General features: G+C 42.3%; 1 protein-coding gene across 1 annotated transcript; it reads left to right on the top strand.

The window, feature by feature from the left end:
- Window positions 1–10,635: 10,635 nt before the first annotated feature.
- On the top strand, window positions 10,636–11,882 carry LOC130377374 (C-C motif chemokine 4-like). Its single transcript, XM_056584475.1, has 4 exons — window positions 10,636–10,765; window positions 10,891–11,002; window positions 11,175–11,252; window positions 11,376–11,882. Exons 1-4 carry the CDS (start codon window positions 10,687–10,689, stop codon window positions 11,419–11,421), a joined length of 315 nt encoding a protein of 104 aa, XP_056440450.1. The 5' UTR covers window positions 10,636–10,686; the 3' UTR covers window positions 11,422–11,882.
- The last annotated feature ends 8,394 nt before the right edge of the window (window positions 11,883–20,276 follow it).

The following is a 20,276-nucleotide window of genomic DNA, read 5'->3' as shown; positions in this document are numbered from 1 at the left end:
ATAATAATATAGCACGACATTTAAATGTATTTTCAAAATAGAGTCCTATTTATTGATTGTATTTATCAATGTCGGTGCATTATGTTACAATGTTCTGTCATTGTTATTCTATAAATTCACTGAATTTGTTGAAGGTTCGAGCCATTTATTGATTCATACGTTATTAGCATTTTAATAATCAAAAATACTCTGTATGTTTGAATATAAATAAACATGTCCTATTCTAAAACCTGACTCTCATTATTTAATAACTTTGTCTTTTGGCGTCTTCACCCCAATCTTTCAAAATAACCTCAGTAACTGCCTCCAAATCAATCATTACTTTACTACTTGTAAAATATCTAAACATAAACGCTTAGCTGAGCATATGGACAGGTCAGCCTCAGAGCCTCTCAGAAGTGTCACTCTGCTCCTTAAGTTATGGATTATTGGTTTCCTTCATTCTGTCCTTGTTTTACATTTTCATTTTACATTAAGGGCATTTACCAGATTGTTTTATCCAAAGCGACTTACAACATGTTCATTTATCAGAAGAAAGAGAAACAACAATATATTGCTGTCGTCATCCATGATACGATGCATATTAATAAGCTCCAACAATGAATAACTTTTAAGGGAATCGTGGTAAATTATGTGATTTTGCGATAAGAATGCCATTCTCCAGTTTATGAGATGAAAATGGACAGCCTGTGTTTTGGTTCTTGAGGCCTAAATTATAACCTTTAGTTAAGATAAATTACCTTAAGCATTAATTCTATTTCCTGCGAACAACAAAGATATTCCGTACGAATAAGTTATCTAAATATACCACGCCCGGTTCACTTGCATCCTTGTGTATCTTCACAAATTTGGTTTAACTTTCTAACCTTCACTCTGTCCACTAGAGGGCGGTAGAGAGATCATGAGTCTGCATGAACGAGCAAGTTCACAAATGGGTTCTTGTTTAACATGATCATCAAATTTATTGAAGTGATTGAGTGAGTCAATGTGTGGGAGAGTGATGTCTGGGAATGTGAACCTTGTGTCTACTGAGGGAGGGGGGCACGTGATGGAGGTTGTTAGTTGTTCCCATGGTAACCTGGTCAGTCACTAAGGTATGCACGTGATGCATGAGAATGGGGTGTGGCTCCTGGGATTAACGCTTACTCTGACCACCTTTAAATCAAGATTGAAGACTTTTATGTATGCTTTTGCTCTGCTAAATCTTAAATACGATACAATACAATTTCTAAAATGCTTTTTTAACTTTGCCTTTATTTTTATATTTTATTACTAAAATGCTTTTTAACTTTGCCCTTATTTTCTATATTTTCTAGAAAGATACATGATCTGATACCAGAGAGCAAGGATAAGGGTATGAGACCAAATTTCTGTCTGGTTTAAAGTCCTACAATCTGGGTTGGAGTCCCGGCGAAAGGACCAAATTCCTTTAGGTCGGGTTGGAGTCCGAGAGAAAGAAACAAGTTCCTCTAGGTTGGGTTGGAGTCCTGACATGGGTAACTTTGAAGGGTTTGAGACCCAAGTTCTGTCTGGGTTTAGAGTCCAAGAATCCTGGCTAGAGTCCTAGAATCCGGGTTTTAGTCCCAGAGAAAGGACCAAGGTCCCTTAGGTCGGGTTGGAGTCCCGACGTGGGTTTCAGAGAGACTGTTGATCTGATCTTAAATACATTGCACTTTCAAAAAGGCTGAACAATTTTACTAATTTTTTGCATGTGTTTTCTTTTACTTACCTATTATTTAATTGTATGACAATGTTTATATGTGAAGCTCTTTGAGTCTGCCTTGTGTATGAAAAGTGCTACATAAATAAAGTTCCCTTGTCTTGCCATGCCTTATCATCGTCATTATGACTATCTATCTACATGTCTGTCCGTCTATCTATCTATCTGGCTGTATGTATGTCTGTCTCTCTTTTTTTCTTACTTGTCATCATATTTGTCTCAGACAAAAGTTTGAGCACAATTTTTTCCCACTTCATCGAAACACTCTCGTAGGGAAAGGAAGTGAATCAATGACCTCAAGTGTCCGTTCAGACAGACAATGAGGAAACAATTGAGTGAAAACGATGAGCACATGACCAAAATTCTTAATCATGCAGTGTAAATCATGGAGAATGGCCTAAAAATAGGGCGATAAAAACATCTAGAAGAGGCTGTTTTCATCCAAATGATTTACAGGTGAGGATGAGAGGAAAGAAGACATGCAACCAATATTATACACATTCCAAACTAGCAAGTTCTGCAGACACACCGTGACGGAGAGCCGACCAGAGTGGCTATTGGGGCAACCAGAGGTGCACATATTGGGGTAGACATATATGGTAGCTAATTGTATATATATTTTTTTCTTTCAATATGGCTTTAAACCAAAGCTGATGCATAGAAACATCAGACTCATGTTAACCACATTGTACCTTTACCAGCATTATGTTTTAACTAAAATGGAAATAATTGGGACCAGTCACATAAACAAAAGATTACATGGTCGTTCACCTAGCAGCCATTTTGGTTCTAATCCCACGTGCACTTCTTTCAAGACGCAGCAGAACCAACATGGCCAACAGGTGAATAAGGCCGGTATTAAAGGCCCACTATGCAGGATCAGCCATTTCTTCGCTGTTTTCTTGGTTTGCGCACGCACTTTTCTCTACACAGCGCCCCCTCCAGCTTCGTAGTAGATATTTTACAACACTGTCGTAACAACTCGTTGACGACCCTTCCCCATGCACTTCTACGCTAGCCATGTGCATTTGTTTTCAAAGAAGCCGCGAATGCGTGGAGCCATGGCCGAAGTACATGTTCATAAAGTGTAGAGAAGGTTCTACATTTTTAAAATGGTGTATTTGTATTGCAATAAACATGAATCCATCCTTTTTAACAGTTGACAGGGAGAATTTATATCCTAGATTATAATTGTTTCATCTTTGGTGGACAGAACAATCAGTGTAAGAGTGTTGGCCAACATAATACATAACGATAGCACCAACAGTCGCCTCTTGGGTCCCTTATCAGTCGATTGATCCATGATGAATGCAACAAATGCCTCGCACCTGGCTGTTTATATCTAGCCGGTGCCATGTTTGGGGGTGTGTCTGTGCCGTAAAGCATTTTCGAAACTACAATCTGACTACATTTTCAAGGCGCGATTGGATACTTCCGCTGCGTCACATCCAGGTTGTGTCGGTCCGAACAGAGCAAGTTGCATATTCCCTTTTTCCTTGGAGAAGCGACAAGGGGCAATGAAACACCCACCAAACGACCCAGAAATGGTTGTAGGACCATTAGAATAACTCTCAACCTGCATAATTAATGTAATTCTGGCAAAAATGTTGCATGGGGCCTTTAACTTCCAAGAAACAAAAGGCGTAGGAGACATTCTTTCTAGGTTTGCAATCCTCCGTCCTCGTCCCTTTCTTGGTTCCTTCCCTTTTCCAGAGCAAAGGGACTTGAGAGAGTCTTCCGATATTGCATCAGAAAGCGGTCGGAAAAAGGCTTCTCTATGGAGGGCGAGAGACGTCACTCCAGCACTTCTCCTTTTTCACAATATAAATATCCCTGTCCTGCTGAGAGAGGGCAGTCCACTGGTCTAACGGTAGAAGAGCATTAACACCTGATCTTCTCTGTCGTCTTCCTGTCTATCTCTTGATCGTTAAAAGCAGCCAATCAGAACCAGTGAAGATGACGACCTGTGGCACCGTGGCGAAGAGCCTGCTGCTGCTGGCTGTGGTGGTCGCTCTGACCGGACAAGGATCTGCAGGTGAGGGGAGGATGGGGCCGACGGGGACCTGGGTTCTCAGGGTACGCCACGAGAACCAAGGTACGGACTGCCGTCTTACAATGTGAAAGTTAGGGAAAACTAACCGTCTTTCTGTCTCTCTTTCAGTACCTGAGAAGTTCTCTAAATGCTGCACCAAGGTGAGCAGACAGCAGATCACTGAAACCATCGTGGACTACATGGTGCAAAAGAGAAACAATCACTGTGTCAATTCCATCATGTAAGTGACCGGCCATATGCGTGTTCTTCAAAAGAAACATCTGTACCATTGATCTACCTTTGAACGTGTGTTAAGATGTGTGTCTTCATTTGAACGCGTTTTAGGATCCGTGTCTTTGTTTGAACGTGTGTTCGGTTGTGTGTCTTCATTTGAACGTGTGTGCTAGGATGTGTTAACCTCGGATAGGCTGTCATCCATGGCTCAGACTACTCACGGTGTCTCTTTGGTTTGTGTAGTTTCCGAACGGAGAGTGGTATTTTGTACTGCAGCAAACATGATGAGCCCTGGGTGAGGAGGAAGGTCCGGGAGCTTGAGTAAGTGTCCCTCACTCATTCACTCAAACTCATTCATTCACAGTTTATGAAAAACAAAATCTAAGTCTCTGTGTTTGTGTTTCACAGGACAAAAAAAGCAGCATTGGCCTCCACCCCCTCCCTCCTGAAGCTCATCACCTCCAGCTCCTCTCCTCCACCATTGGAGTGAACCACCGGAACGTCCTCAACGCATTATACCGTCGAATAGAAAAGCTTCTTACACAGCGTCGACCGATGAGCTCCAAGATGGCAGACCAGATACTTTTGAAAAGGAAAACAATGGACTGCTCGATTTAAAAAATAATAATAATTTAGAGAACTCCAGATATACTAGCATTTTTGCAGAAGTGCTTAAGGGCCATATGTGATTTTTTTTTCATTATTTCTAAGTCTGAAGTCAGAACTCCAGAAAAAGAATCACATGTTGCCCTAATCCTCTTCTCTACATTGTCAACCCGTTATAGGTTATTTATTAAATTGTAATAATATAGCACAACATTTAAATGTATTTTCAAAAGATAGTCCTATTTATTAATTGTATTTATCAATGTCAGCGCATTATGATACAATGTTGTATCATTGTTTATAAGTTACAACCCAGTCTCACGGGAATATGTGACGCTGTCACGTCACGTCATTTAATCTATTCACTCGTGATCTGGGAATGGGATCTGGGAAGTTTTCTGTTGCGGTTTGCCTTCAGATCAACACACCTGCATTTAATGTATCCGTGAATTGTCACCATTTCTCAGAATCAATGGTGAAAGTAGAAACGGGTGACCAAAAGCTGTCATAATGTTAGAAATTTGTGCTTTTGGCACGAAAATTTGAAATTACGTGTCCCAGATCACGAATGAATAGATTAAATGACGTGACAGAGTCACGTATTTCCGTGAGACTGGGTTGTAAACTAACAGGATTTGATGAAGATTCTAGCTATTTATTAATTTATAAGTTTTTAGCATTTTAATATTCAAATGTATTTTGTGTGTGAATATAAATAAAATATGTCCTATTCTATAACCTCACTCTCTATCTCCATTATTTCATGATTTTGTTTTTGGCATCTTCACACCAATCTTTGAAAATAACCTCAGTAACTGCCTCCAAATCAACCATTTGTTTCCTTCATTCTGTCCTTTGTTTTACATTTTCATTTTACATTCAAGGCATTTGGCAGACACTTTTATCCAGTGACTTACAGTATGTACATTTGTCTGAAGAAAGAGAAACAACAATATATCGCTGTCGGTACAGTAAGCTTCATCATAGAACCAAGTGCCAAGCACCAACAATCGCTAGGTTGACCCATTCCCCGTATACAGCAAAGATAGCTAGGATAAGATGCTACACTATGCCAAGTACTATTCTTAAATGCAAGGACATACAACACACAAAAAGTGTGTACATTAAGTGCCAGAACGTACAACATACGATGAGTTGATTTACTGCTGTCAATCAGGGCCTGTATTAACTTCTAAGAAACCCACATAGGAGACGTCATTTCTTATGCAATCCTCCTTCCTCTTTCCTTTCTGAGTTCCTTCCCTTTTTCACCCAAAGGGACTTTGGAAAGACGTCCGATACATCCATAGAAGGGCTTCCCTATACAGGGTTTAGGGGATCTTGTTCTCGTCTGTGAGTCCAACACCCTGGCAACGACACTGTAACTGCATGTCCGTCATGCCCAACGCACAGAGTGCGGATTCACGCAGAGTGTGTGCAGTGCGACCCAATTATTATTTTTTGAGTCATAGTGTTTCAATGGAGCAAAGCACATTTCCCAATGACGACATTTAACAGACGCTTTGATGCAGAGTCTAGGTGACCTCGTGAGTCCTGAGTACATGGAGCACTGATAAAGCGAGGCTGCCCTTTTTCACTCATATGGGTCTGTGACTGATTTGCCTTATTCTTTCTCTCCTTCACAGCACAGAGATCAATAAAGAGGGGGTTGCTTGAGTGACGAGATCGGATGAAGTGGCACCAATGAGGTTCATGGAATTTGTAGGGCACACAAATTCACTGTAACAATGAGTATAATGGAACGAGTTGTTTCCTACTGGGCCTGTGATTCGTCTTTGACAATGAGTCTCCTTATGATTCATGACCTCACCCCTCCCCCACCACATCCTCCCTCACACCCACACCATGTCTGTCATACTTCAACATGTTAACATTTTCATTCACACGACTTAGAATAAGTACATTTGTCAGAAGAAAAATAAACGACAATACATGGTTGTCGGTACCGTAAGGATGTTCATGGAACCAAGTGCCAAGCACTAGTAATTGCTAGCTTAACCCATTCTCTGTGTTAAACAAAGATAGCTAGGATATGATGCTACATAATGCTAGGCACTATTTGCAAGTGCCAGGACAATAAGTGTGTACATTAAGTGCCAGGACGAACAACATATAATAAGTGCATTAGAGGGGGGGGGGGGTCCACTGAGACCAGCCCCCCCCCCCCCCCTTGCAGATTACCCCTAACAGTGGTCCCTCACTCAATCATCAATGGGGTTCAATGGTGTACGGACGATTAGAACAAAATTGATAGACAAAAGTGTTGGAGATGGGAGGACAGTCTTGCCATCGTTACTCGCCCCCACCCCATGATGTCAAAACGAAAACGAGAATGTTTATGTCATCAGGTTCAACTGACTAATGTCATTCTATGTCATTCCAATGACTGATTAAATGCTGTGGCCTATCTTCATCATTTCACAACCGTTTTATGACTCGCTTAACATTCTAATTAAATCTCAAAACGTAAGACAGATATCCCCACAGGTCAGGTTATGAAAACGTTCCGTCTCTTCTCCGTTAGTGAAGAGGTGTTTCAGGGAGCTCAGCGCTGCCTATGATAGGATTATATAAAAGTGGAGGACAGGAAACAGACAGAAAAAAAAGATATGACACGACCTGATTGGAATGACTTTCAGCATCACAGAAAGAGACGGTAAAACACTAAATATACTCTGTGTGATACACAGAGTCCTTGCTCTACAATTAAATTTTACATTCACGGCATTTAGCAGACGCTTTTATCCAAAGTGACTTACAATATGTATATTTGTAAGAAGAAAGAGGAACAACAATATATCGCTGTCCGTACAGTAAGGATATTAATAGAACCAAGTGCCAAGCACCAACAATCGCTAGGTTAACCCATTCCCTGTATCCAACAAAGATAGCTAGGATAAGATGCTAAATAATGCTAAGCACTATTTGCAAGTGCCAGGACATACATCATACAATGAGTGTGTACATTAAGTGCCAGGACGTACAACACACAATAAGTGTGTACATTAAGTGCCAGGACGTACAACATACAACAAGTGTATAAGAGGGGGGTGGGGGGGTCAACGAGCTAAACTACACGCTCTATCATGAGGTGGTCCACTGAGACCAGCCCCCCCTTCCAGATCAACACTAACATTAGTCGCTCACTCAATAATCAATGAGGCTCAACTCTGTTTGGACGAACAGAACAAAAGTGTGTGAAAACGATGGGTGGAACAGCCTTGCCATTGCTCCTCGCCCCCACCCCGTGAATTCAACACAAAAACGAGCACTTGTCAATGTCATTCCAATGACTCTGATTAAACGCTGCGGCCTGTCTTCGTTATTTCACAACCGTTTTATGACTTGCTTTACTTTCGAAATTCATCCAAACCAAAGTCAGATATGGCGACAGCTCAGGTTGTGAAAACGCTCCGTCTCTCATCCGTTAGTGAAGAGGTCTTTCAGGGAGCCCAGCGCTGATAGGGTTATATAAAAGTGGAGGACAGGAAACTGACAGAAAAAAAGGATACGACACCACCTGATTTGAATGAGATTCAGCATCACAGAAAGAGACGATAGAACACTATATATACTATATCACTCTGTGTGATACAACCGGTGAAAAGAATGAACAACTCAGAAGGTGATTCCTGCCTTCCTGTCCCACTAACGGAACTTCTTCTTTCTAGGTCTGCTTTCGGACCGTCTCATGTCGTAGATCCTTCTATCTGGAGGGACTTGCATGGAACTCCAACATGCTCCTTGAGGAGGAGGCTTAGGTTTGGGCCTCTTGCTAGAGGATGCCTACATGAAGGACACTGTAGCCTACGCTTTTGCCCCCAATTCGACTTCATGCATGAAAATACACATGGTACACACTTATTTGGGCCAACGTTAGTTTCGGAACACAGCGAGTGTTTGTGTGGTTGATGTGGTCCAGATGCTAATCACCAAACATCCAACTTCTCCCGGGAATCCTCACAGTGTGACTGAGCAACTCCTGCAACTTTCAATCAGAGGGGGTGTGGAGTGACCCTGAACTCAGTCTGAAGGACTGGCCATGCTAATGAGGATACTAGCATCCGTGTTCCTGTGAACGGATCGTTTGACGAGAGGTGGAGGATAACCGATGTTAAGTGCTGAGTGTAACTGCTGAAAGAGGCAGATTAAACACGTGTCTGTCTGTTTGTCTGTCTCTCTGCCTGTCTGAATGTCGCCAGTCAACTAAACAAGAGATTACATGGTCGTTCACCTAGCGGCCATTTTGGTTCTAAACCCACGTGCACTTCTTTCAAGAAGCGGCAGAACCGACATGGCCGATATTGCGTCAGGAAGAGGTCGGAAAAGGTCTTCCGTAGGGAGGGTGGGGACATGTTAGAGGTTGACAGATAGAGAGAGAGATATCTAAAGATCAATATATTGAAGCATTTATATATACTGTAGCGACCCTTGGACATTTAAATAGTTTGTCAGCATGTATTGCAACGTTCTTCTTGTCAATCAGTGTGGGGGCGCATCATTAGGTCTGCTGGGGCTGCGGGCAGCCTGGCCACCTCGTCAGAGAGTGCCCTAAAGCTGTGAGAGCCCAGGGAAACGGGTCAAGGTCCGCGTAATTGGGGAGACGCGAGGCCCTGCCCCCGTACCCCCGCCGACGTCGTCTGGAGGAGCCCGTCATCGCAGCCGGGGGGGGGGCGGGGCACCAACAGGCTCCAGCGTCCTGGAGCCTGTTGTCGTGGTGGGGCGGACCTGGGCCGGGGACTTTTGACATGTACCTGTCACTGTTGAGGGGGTGGCTTGTTTGGCTTCAGTCGATACGGGGTCTGCAGTGACCCTGATGAGGCCAAACATTTTGCCAACCTGGACGGTACTCAAACCTACAACTGTGCAGCTCCACACAGTCCACACGGGGGAGAGGGCTCCCATGAAAGGGAAGGGGTTGTTGTCCATCTGCGTCGGGAGAAAGACTGTCCTCCATGCCGTGCAGGACCCCTGTATCCTAGGGCTGGACTTCCTGCGATGCACAGGCTGGACCTGGAGAGGGGGGGGCGATTGGCTTCCAAGGAGGGCCCACAGTCTATATGGCCCCGCCAAACACCTCCTACATCCGGCCCCCACCGACAACAGCTCGGATGGACCAGTCACACGTCCCCGCCCCCCTTCACCCCCTTGCAAAGACCTTCCAACCACCCTGTCTTCCCGATCCCTGCCCATTGTCTCAGTCCTCCTCCCGGAACCCTTCCCCCCCTCCCCGCCACCCCCTCGTGTCAATGTTTCGGGCCCCTGTAGACTACTCCCTTGCCACCCCAGCACCCCACTCCATGAGCCCGGGCCCCTTCCCCTGCCCTGCCTAACATCCCCAGACAGGTGAGGAGACTCTGCTGTCTACTGTGCGGGCAATTTGGCAGGGGCACTGTGATTGACTAGACCCTCAACAGCAGGATCAGCTGTGGCTACTACTGGCGGAGTTTAAGGACAGCTTTGCCTTGAGTGCCGGTGTCGCTTCCGGGACTTTATTTGTTCCCTCGAGGACGAGGAACTTTGAAGGGGGGAGGCAATGTAGCGACCCTGGGACATTTAAATAGTTTGTGTGCATGTATTGCAATGTTCTTCTTGTCAATCAGTGTGGGGGCGAATCATTAGGTCAGCTGGGGGAGGGCCTTGGAAGAACAGGAGGGTGGAGGCTTGCACGTGAGGAAGACCGTGTTTGGGGTTGCCGGGCTATGTTTTGGGTGAGATTTTTGCCGTTGATTACGCGTTCCAGTGACGTCGTTTTGTTACATAAAAAAGTTCCTTCAAATAACTATGACTGGACATCTTTATGTCACTGACGAGGTCATTACAATACATATAGATCTACAGACAGAGAGATTGAGTGGGCGAGTGAGTTTGTGGGGGGAGAGAGAGAGAGACAGAGACAGAGACAGAGAGAGATCACTCAAGCACTTCTCCATTCGACAATATAAATATCCCTCCCTGCTAAGAGAGGGCAGTTTACTGGTCCAACGCTAGACGATCATTAACACCTGATCTCCTCTGCCATCCTCCTGTCTATCTCTTGATCGTTAAAAGCAGCCAATCAGAACCAGTGAAGATGACGACCTGTGGCCCCGTGACGAAGAGCCTGCTGCTGCTGGCTGTGGTGGTCGCTCTGACCGGACAAGGATCTGCAGGTGAGGGGAGGATGGGGCCGACGGGGACCTGGGTTCTCAGGGGACGCCACGAGAACCAAGGTACGGACTGCCGTCTTACAATGAGAAAGTTAGGGAAACTAACTGTCTTTCTGTCTCTTCTTCAGTACCTCATAAGCCCTTTGAATGCTGCGAAAGGGTGAGCATAAAGCAGATCACTGAAACCATCGTGGACTACATGGTGCAAAAGAAAAACAAACCCTGTGTCAATGCCGTCATGTAAGTGACCAGCCTTATGAAACGAATGTGTTCTTCAACAGAAACATCTCTAGCTTTGACCATGTGCTAGGATGTGTGTCTTCGTTTGAACGTGCGTGTTAGGATGTGTTAACCTCATTTAGGGTGTCATCCATGGCTCAGACTACTCACGGTGTCTCTGTGTTTTGTGTAGATTCCAAACGGAGAGTGGTCGTTTGTACTGCTGCAAACGTGATGAGCCCTGGGTGATGAGGAAGGTTAGGGAGCTTGAGTAAGTGTCCCTCACTCATTCACTCACATATTCATTCACTCACACACTCATTCATTCACAAACTCATTCATTCACACAGTTTATGAAAAACAAAATCTAAGTCTCTGTGTTTGTGTTTCACAGGGGGACAAAAAGAGCAGCATTGGCCTCCACCCCCTCCCTCCTGTAGCTCATCACCTCCAGCTCCTCTCCTCCACCATTGGAGGGAACCAACGCCACGCCCTCAACGCATTATACCGTCCAATGGAAATGCATCTTATTCAGCGCAGGCCAATGAGCACCAAGATGGCTGACCAGATACTTTTGAGGAGGAAAACCAATGACCTGCTAGCACTTTTTTTTTTTTTTTTATTAATTTAGAGAACTCCAAGCATTTTTGCGGAAGTGGTTTAGGGGCACATTTTTTTGAATGAGTTCCGAGTCTGAAGCCAGCACTCAAAAAAAGGAATCACATGTGGCCCTAATCCTATTCTCTACATTGTCGATCCCTTATAGGTTATTTATTAAATTATAATAATATAGCACGACATTTAAATGTATTTTCAAAATAGAGTCCTATTTATTGATTGTATTTATCAATGTCGGTGCATTATGTTACAATGTTCTGTCATTGTTATTCTATAAATTCACTGAATTTGTTGAAGGTTCGAGCCATTTATTGATTCATACGTTATTAGCATTTTAATAATCAAAAATACTCTGTATGTTTGAATATAAATAAACATGTCCTATTCTAAAACCTGACTCTCATTATTTAATAACTTTGTCTTTTGGCGTCTTCACCCCAATCTTTCAAAATAACCTCAGTAACTGCCTCCAAATCAATCATTACTTTACTACTTGTAAAATATCTAAACATAAACGCTTAGCTGAGCATATGGACAGGTCAGCCTCAGAGCCTCTCAGAAGTGTCACTCTGCTCCTTAAGTTATGGATTATTGGTTTCCTTCATTCTGTCCTTGTTTTACATTTTCATTTTACATTAAGGGCATTTACCAGATTGTTTTATCCAAAGCGACTTACAACATGTTCATTTATCAGAAGAAAGAGAAACAACAATATATTGCTGTCGTCATCCATGATACGATGCATATTAATAAGCTCCAACAATGAATACCTTTTAAGGGAATCGTGGTAAATTATGTGATTTTGCGATAAGAATGCCATTCTCCAGTTTATGAGATGAAAATGGACAGCCTGTGTTTTGGTTCTTGAGGCCTAAATTATAACCTTTAGTTAAGATAAATTACCTTAAGCATTAATTCTATTTCCTGCGAACAACAAAGATATTCCGTACGAATAAGTTATCTAAATATACCACGCCCGGTTCACTTGCATCCTTGTGTATCTTCACAAATTTGGTTTAACTTTCTAATCTACAGTAATTTTTCTGAACTCTTTTCACTCTGTCCACTAGAGGGCGGTAGAGAGATCATGAGTCTGCATGAACGAGCAAGTTCACAAATGGGTTCTTGTTTAACATGATCATCAAATTTATTGAAGTGATTGAGTGAGTCAATGTGTGAGGGAGTGATGTCTGGGAATGTGAACCTTGTGTCTACTGAGGGAGGGGGGCACGTGATGGAGGTTGTTAGTTGTTCCCATGGTAACCTGGTCAGTCACTAAGGTATGCACGTGATGCATGAGAATGGGGTGTGGCTCCTGGGATTAACGCTTACTCTGACCACCTTTAAATCAAGACTGAAGACTTTTATGTATGCTTTTGCTCTGCTAAATCTTAAATACGATACAATACAATTTCTAAAATGCTTTTTTAACTTTGCCTTTATTTTTATATTTTATTACTAAAATGCTTTTTAACTTTGCCCTTATTTTCTATATTTTCTAGAAAGATACATGATCTGATACCAGAGAGCAAGGATAAGGGTATGAGACCAAATTTCTGTCTGGTTTAAAGTCCTACAATCTGGGTTGGAGTCCCGGCGAAAGGACCAAATTCCTTTAGGTCGGGTTGGAGTCCGAGAGAAAGAAACAAGTTCCTCTAGGTTGGGTTGGAGTCCTGACGTGGGTAACTTTGAAGGATTTGAGACCCAAGTTCTGTCTGGGTTTAGAGTCCAAGAATCCTGGCTAGAGTCCTAGAATCCGGGTTTTAGTCCCAGAGAAAGGACCAAGGTCCCTTAGGTCGGGTTGGAGTCCCGACGTGGGTTTCAGAGAGACTGTTGATCTGATCTTATTTGAGATTTTGACAATTTTACTAATTTTTTGCATATGTTTTCTTTTACTTACCTATTATTTAATTGTATGACAATGTTTATATGTGAAGCTCTTTGAGTCGGCCTTGTGTATGAAAAGTGCTACATAAATAAAGTTCCCTTGTCTTGCCATGCCTTATCATCGTCATTATGACTATCTATCTACATGTCTGTCCGTCTATCTATCTATCTGGCTGTATGTATGTCTGTCTCTCTTTTTTTCTTACTTGTCATCATATTTGTCTCAGACAAAAGTTTGAGCACAATTTTTTCCCACTTCATCGAAACACTCTCGTAGGGAAAGGAAGTGAATCAATGACCTCAAGTGTCCGTTCAGACAGACAATGAGGAAACAATTGAGTGAAAACGATGAGCACATGACCAAAATTCTTAATCATGCAGTGTAAATCATGGAGAATGGCCTAAAAATAGGGCGATAAAAACATCTAGAAGAGGCTGTTTTCATCCAAATGATTTACAGGTGAGGATGAGAGGAAAGAAGACATGCAACCAATATTATACACATTCCAAACTAGCAAGTTCTGCAGACACACCGTGACGGAGAGCCGACCAGAGTGGCTATTGGGGCAACCAGAGGTGCACATATTGGGGTAGACATATATGGTAGCTAATTGTATATATCTTTTTTTTCTTTCAATATGGCTTTAAACCAAAGCTGATGCGTAGAAACATCAGACTCATGTTAACCACATTGTACCTTTACCAGCATTATGTTTTAACTAAAATGGAAATAATTGGGACCAGTCACATAAACAAAAGATTACATGGTCGTTCACCTAGCAGCCATTTTGGTTCTAATCCCACGTGCACTTCTTTCAAGACGCAGCAGAACCAACATGGCCGACAGGTGAATAAGGCCGGTATTAAAGGCCCACTATGCAGGATCAGCCATTTCTTCGCTGTTTTCTTGGTTTGCGCACGCACTTTTCTCTACACAGCGCCCCCTCCAGCTTCGTAGTAGATATTTTACAACACTGTCGTAACAACTCGTTGACGACCCTTCCCCATGCACTTCTACGCTAGCCATGTGCATTTGTTTTCAAAGAAGCCGCGAATGCGTGGAGCCATGGCCGAAGTACATGTTCATAAAGTGTAGAGAAGGTTCTACATTTTTAAAATGGTGTATTTGTATTGCAATAAACATGAATCCATCCTTTTTAACAGTTGACAGGGAGAATTTATATCCTAGATTATAATTGTTTTATCTTTGGTGGACAGAACAATCAGTGTAAGAGTGTTGGCCAACATAATACATAACGATAGCACCAACAGTCGCCTCTTGGGTCCCTTATCAGTCGATTGATCCATGATGAATGCAACAAATGCCTCGCACCTGGCTGTTTATATCTAGCCGGTGCCATGTTTGGGGGTGTGTCTGTGCCGTAAAGCATTTTCGAAACTACAATCTGACTACATTTTCAAGGCGCGATTGGATACTTCCGCTGCGTCACATCCAGGTTGTGTCGGTCCGAACAGAGCAAGTTGCATATTCCCTTTTTCCTTGGAGAAGCGACAAGGGGCAATGAAACACCCACCAAACGACCCAGAAATGGTTGTAGGACCATTAGAATAACTCTCAACCTGCATAATTAATGTAATTCTGGCAAAAATGTTGCATGGGGCCTTTAACTTCCAAGAAACAAAAGGCGTAGGAGACATTCTTTCTAGGTTTGCAATCCTCCGTCCTCGTCCCTTTCTTGGTTCCTTCCCTTTTCCAGAGCAAAGGGACTTGAGAGAGTCTTCCGATATTGCATCAGAAAGCGGTCGGAAAAAGGCTTCTCTATGGAGGGCGAGAGACGTCACTCCAGCACTTCTCCTTTTTCACAATATAAATATCCCTGTCCTGCTGAGAGAGGGCAGTCCACTGGTCTAACGGTAGAAGAGCATTAACACCTGATCTTCTCTGTCGTCTTCCTGTCTATCTCTTGATCGTTAAAAGCAGCCAATCAGAACCAGTGAAGATGACGACCTGTGGCACCGTGGCGAAGAGCCTGCTGCTGCTGGCTGTGGTGGTCGCTCTGACCGGACAAGGATCTGCAGGTGAGGGGAGGATGGGGCCGACGGGGACCTGGGTTCTGGGGACGCCACGAGAACCAAGATACGGACTGCCGTCTTACAATGTGAAAGTTAGGGAAAACTAACCGTCTTTCGGTCTCTCCTTCAGTACCTGAGAAGTTCTCTAAATGCTGCACCAAGGTGAGCAGACAGCAGATCACTGAAACCATCGTGGACTACATGGTGCAACTGAGAAACAAGCACTGTGTCAATGCCATCATGTAAGTGACCGGCCATATGCGTGTTCTTCAAAAGAAACATCTGTACCATTGATCTACCTTTGAACGTGTGTTAAGATGTGTGTCTTCATTTGAACACGTTTTAGGATCCGTGTCTTTGTTTGAACGTGTGTTCGGTTGTGTGTCTTTGTTTGAACGTGTGTTAGGATGTGTTAACCTCAGATAGGTTGTCATCCATGGCTCAGACTACTCACGGTGTCTCTTTGGTTTGTGTAGTTTCCAAACGGAGAGTGGTGGTTTGTACTGCTTTAAACATGATGAGCCCTGGGTGAGGAGGAAGGTCCGGGAGCTTGAGTAAGTGTCCCTCACTCATTCACTCAAACTCATTCATTCACAGTTTATGAAAAACAAAATCTAAGTCTCTGTGTTTGTGTTTCACAGGAGGACAAAAAGAGCAGCATTGGCCTCCACCCCCTCCCTCCTGAAGCTCATCACTTCCAGCTCCTCTCCTCCACCATTGGAGGGAACCACCGGCACGTCCTCAACGCATTATACCGTCCAATAGAAAAGCTTCTTACACAGCGTCGGCCAATGAGCTCCAAGATGGCAGACCAGACACTTTTGAAGAGGGAAACAATGAACGGCTTGATTTTTTTTTCAAATTAATTTAGTGTACACCAGGTATACTAGCATTTTTGCAGTAGTGCATAAGGGCCACATGTGATTTTTTTTTATGACTTCTAAGTCTGAAGTCAGAACTCAAGCAAAAGAATCACATGTCGCCCTAATCCTCTTCTCTACATTGTCAACCCGTTATAGGTTATTTATTAAATTATAAAAATATAGCACAACATTTAAACGTATTTTCAAAAGAGAGTCCTATTTATAAATTGTATTTATCAATGTTAGCGCATTATGTTACAATGTTGAATCGTTTATCTATAAGTTCACGGGATTTGATGAAGGTTCTAGCTATTTATTAATTTATACGTTTTAGCATTTTAATGTTCAAAAGTATTTTGTTTGTTTGAATATAAATAAAATATGTCTTATTCTATAACCTGACTCTCTTTCTTCATTATTTCATATTTTTACATCTTTACCCCAATCTTTGAAGATAACCTCAGTAACTGCGACAAAAAATCAGTTTCTTTCATTCTGTCCTCGTTTGATATTTTCATTTTACATTTAAGGCATTTGGCAGACGCTTTTATCCAAAGTGACTTACAGTATGTACATTTGTCAGAAGAAAGAGAAACAACAATATATTGTTGTCGGTACAGTAAGGATGTTCATAGAACCAAGTGCCAAACACCAACAATCGCTAGGCAAATCCATTCCCCGTACGCAACAAAGATAGCTAGGATAAGATGCTACACTATGCTAAGTACTATTCTTATATGCAAGGACATACAACATAGAAAAAGTGTGCATATTAAGTGCCAGAACGTACAACATACAATGAGTTGATTTACTGCTGTTAATCAGGGCCTGTATTGCCTTCCGAGAAACCCTCACAGGAGACGTCATTTCTTGGTATGCAATCCCCCTTCCTCTTTCCTTTCCGAGTTCCATTCCTTTTCAACCTCACTATCTGTGGGTCACTGTGTGGTGGAAAGGAACTTGAAAAGGACGTCCGATACATCCATAGAAGGGCTTCCCTATAGGGGGTTTAGGGCATCTTGTTCTACCGGTAGACTGAAGGTAATGGAGACCGAAACCCACCGCTTTCGTCTGTGACTGCATGTCTGTCATGCCCTAACGCACACAGAAAAACTACGTCAGAAGAAAAAGAAACGACAATATATGGCTGTCGGTACAGTAAGGATGTTCATAAAACCCAAGTGCCAAGCACTTGCAATTGCTAGCTTAACCCATTCCCCGTATAAAACAAAGATAGCTAGGATAAGATGCTACATAATGCTAACAATATACAATAAGTGGGTAAGAGGGGGCGTTTGGGGGGTGGTTAACGAGCTAACCTAACCCTTAATCGTTGGCTGCCCCCCCCCCCCCCTCCCAGATCACCCTTAACAGTGCTCTCACACTCAATACAAAAAAGTGTTAAAAAGATGGGAGGACAGTCTTGCCATCGTTACTCGCCCCCACCCCATGATGTCAAAACTAAAACGAGAATGTTTACGTGTTCATAATTTCACAACCGTCTTCATTATCTCACAACCGTTTTATGACTCGCTTAACATTCTACTTAAATCTCAAACGTAAGACAGATATCCCCACAGGTCAGGTTATGAAAATGTTCCGGTCTCTGCTCTGTTAGTGAAGAGGTGTTTCAGGGGTGCCATGCCGTAATTCCGACGCCTCATTGTTCCGACGTCTCAATGTTCCGAAATACTTTCTAAAATGCTTTTTTAACTTTGCCTTTATTTTTATATTTTATTACTAAAATGCTTTTTAACTTAGCCCTTATTTTCTAAATTTTCCAGAAAGACACATGATCTGATACCAGAGAGCAAGGATAAGGGTATGAGACCAAATTTCTGTCTGGTTTAAAGTCCTACAATCTGGGTTGGAGTCCTGGCGAAAGGACCAAATTCCCCTAGTTCGGGTTGGAGTCCGAGAGAAAGAAACAAGTTCCTTTAGGTTGGGTTGTAGTCCTGACGTGGGTAACTTTGAAGGGTTTGAGACCCAAGTTCTGTCTGGGTTAGAGTCCTAGAATCCTGGCTAGAGTCCTAGAATCCGGGTTTTAGTCCCAGAGAAAGGACCAACGCCCCTGAGGTCGGGTTGGAGTCCCGACGTGGGTTTCAGAGAGACTGTTGATCTGATCTTAAATACATTGCACTTTCAAAAATGCTGAAGTATTTTATTAATTTTTTGCATATATTTTCTTTTACTTACCTATTATTTTATTGTATGACAATGTTTATATGTGAAGCTCTTTGAGTCTGCCTTGTGTATGGCATTGTGCTGCATAAATAAAGTTCCCTTGTCTGGCCTTGCCTTATCATCGTCATTATGACTATCTATCTATCTATCTAGATGTTTGTCTGTCTATGTATCTATCTGGCTGTATGTCTGTCTGTCCGTCTCTCTTGCTGTATGTGTATCCATCAATACATCTCTCTTTATATCTATCCATCTTTCTCTGCCTGGCTGTATGTCTCTCTCTCTCTTTCGCCTTTCTGTCTATTCATCAATAAATCTCTCTCTCTTTATGTCTATATATCTATCTATCTATCTGGCTGTATGTCTTCCCGTCTCTTTTTCTTGCGTGTCATCATATTTGTCTCACACAAAAGTTTTTCCCACTTCATTGAAACCCTCTCGTAGGGAGAGGAAGTGACTCAACGACCTCGAGTGTCCGTTCAGACTGACAATGAGGAAACAATCGAGTGAAAACGATGAGCGCATGACAACAATTCTGAATCATGCAGTGTAAATCATGGAGAATGTCCTAAAATTAGGGCGATAAAAACATTTAGAAGATGCTGCTTTCATCCAAATGATTTACAGGTGAGGATGAGAGGAAAGAAGACATGCAACCAATATTATATGTAGATACTGAACACATTCCAAACAAGCAAGTTCTGCAGACACACCGTGACGGAGAGCCGACCAGAGTGGCTATTGGGACAACCATGTTTATTTATATTTACATTTATTTATTTATATTTATTTATTTATTTATTTATACTAATCCTCTATACAGTTCTCTACATTTATCTTTTATTTTACTTGAATCCTGTTTTACTTCTATTATTATTATTATTATTATTATTATTATTATCTCTACTTTCTATATTAGCTAAGAGTTTATTGTTTACTGTTTACTGTTTTTTGCTTACTTTTTATAGTTAGTTAGTTAAGAGTTTATTGTTTATCTTATATTATATTATAATTATTGTTTACTTTTTATTTTACTTTTTATAGTTATCTAAGAGTGTATTGTTTATCTTATATTGTATATAATTTAATATTGTGTTGCGTTTCTTTCTGTAAACTACTGGACAATCAATTTCCTTGAGGGAGTCATCCCAAAAGGATCAATAAAGCCTAATCTAATCTAATCTAACCAGAGGTGTACATATTGGGGTAGACATATATGGTAGCTAATTGTATAGATATTTTTTTCTTTCAATATGGCTTCAAACCAAAGCTGATACTTAAAAACATCAGACTCATGTTAACCACATTGTACCTTTACCAGCATTATGTTTTAACTAAAATGGAAATAATTGGGACCAGTCACATAAACAAAAGATTACATGGTCGTTCACCTAGCAGCCATTTTGGTTCTAATCCCACGTGCACTTCTTTCAAGACGCAGCAGAACCAACATGGCCGACAGGTGAATAAGGCCGGTATTAAAGGCCCACTATGCAGGATCAGCCATTTCTTCGCTGTTTTCTTGGTTTGCGCACGCACTTTTCTCTACACAGCGCCCCCTCCAGCTTCGTAGTAGATATTTTACAACACTGTCGTAACAACTCGTTGACGACCCTTCCCCATGCACTTCTACGCTAGCCATGTGCATTTGTTTTCAAAGAAGCCGCGAATGCGTGGAGCCCTGGCCGAAGTACATGTTCATAAAGTGT

Source organism: Gadus chalcogrammus, chromosome 23, assembly GCF_026213295.1.
Source record: "Gadus chalcogrammus isolate NIFS_2021 chromosome 23, NIFS_Gcha_1.0, whole genome shotgun sequence".
In the NCBI taxonomy this organism is placed as follows: domain Eukaryota; kingdom Metazoa; phylum Chordata; class Actinopteri; order Gadiformes; family Gadidae; genus Gadus; species Gadus chalcogrammus.
This window is presented reverse-complemented; position numbering and strand designations above follow the sequence as displayed.

Coding starts and splice junctions, on each gene's coding strand:
- LOC130377374 (XM_056584475.1), top strand. CDS start 10,687: ATGACGACCTGTGGCCCCGTGACGAAGAGCCTGCTGCTGCTGGCTGTG. Junction 11,003..11,174: donor CCCTGTGTCAATGCCGTCAT/GTAAGTGACCAG, acceptor TGTTTTGTGTAG/ATTCCAAACGGAGAGTGGTC. Junction 11,253..11,375: donor AGGAAGGTTAGGGAGCTTGA/GTAAGTGTCCCT, acceptor TGTGTTTCACAG/GGGGACAAAAAGAGCAGCAT.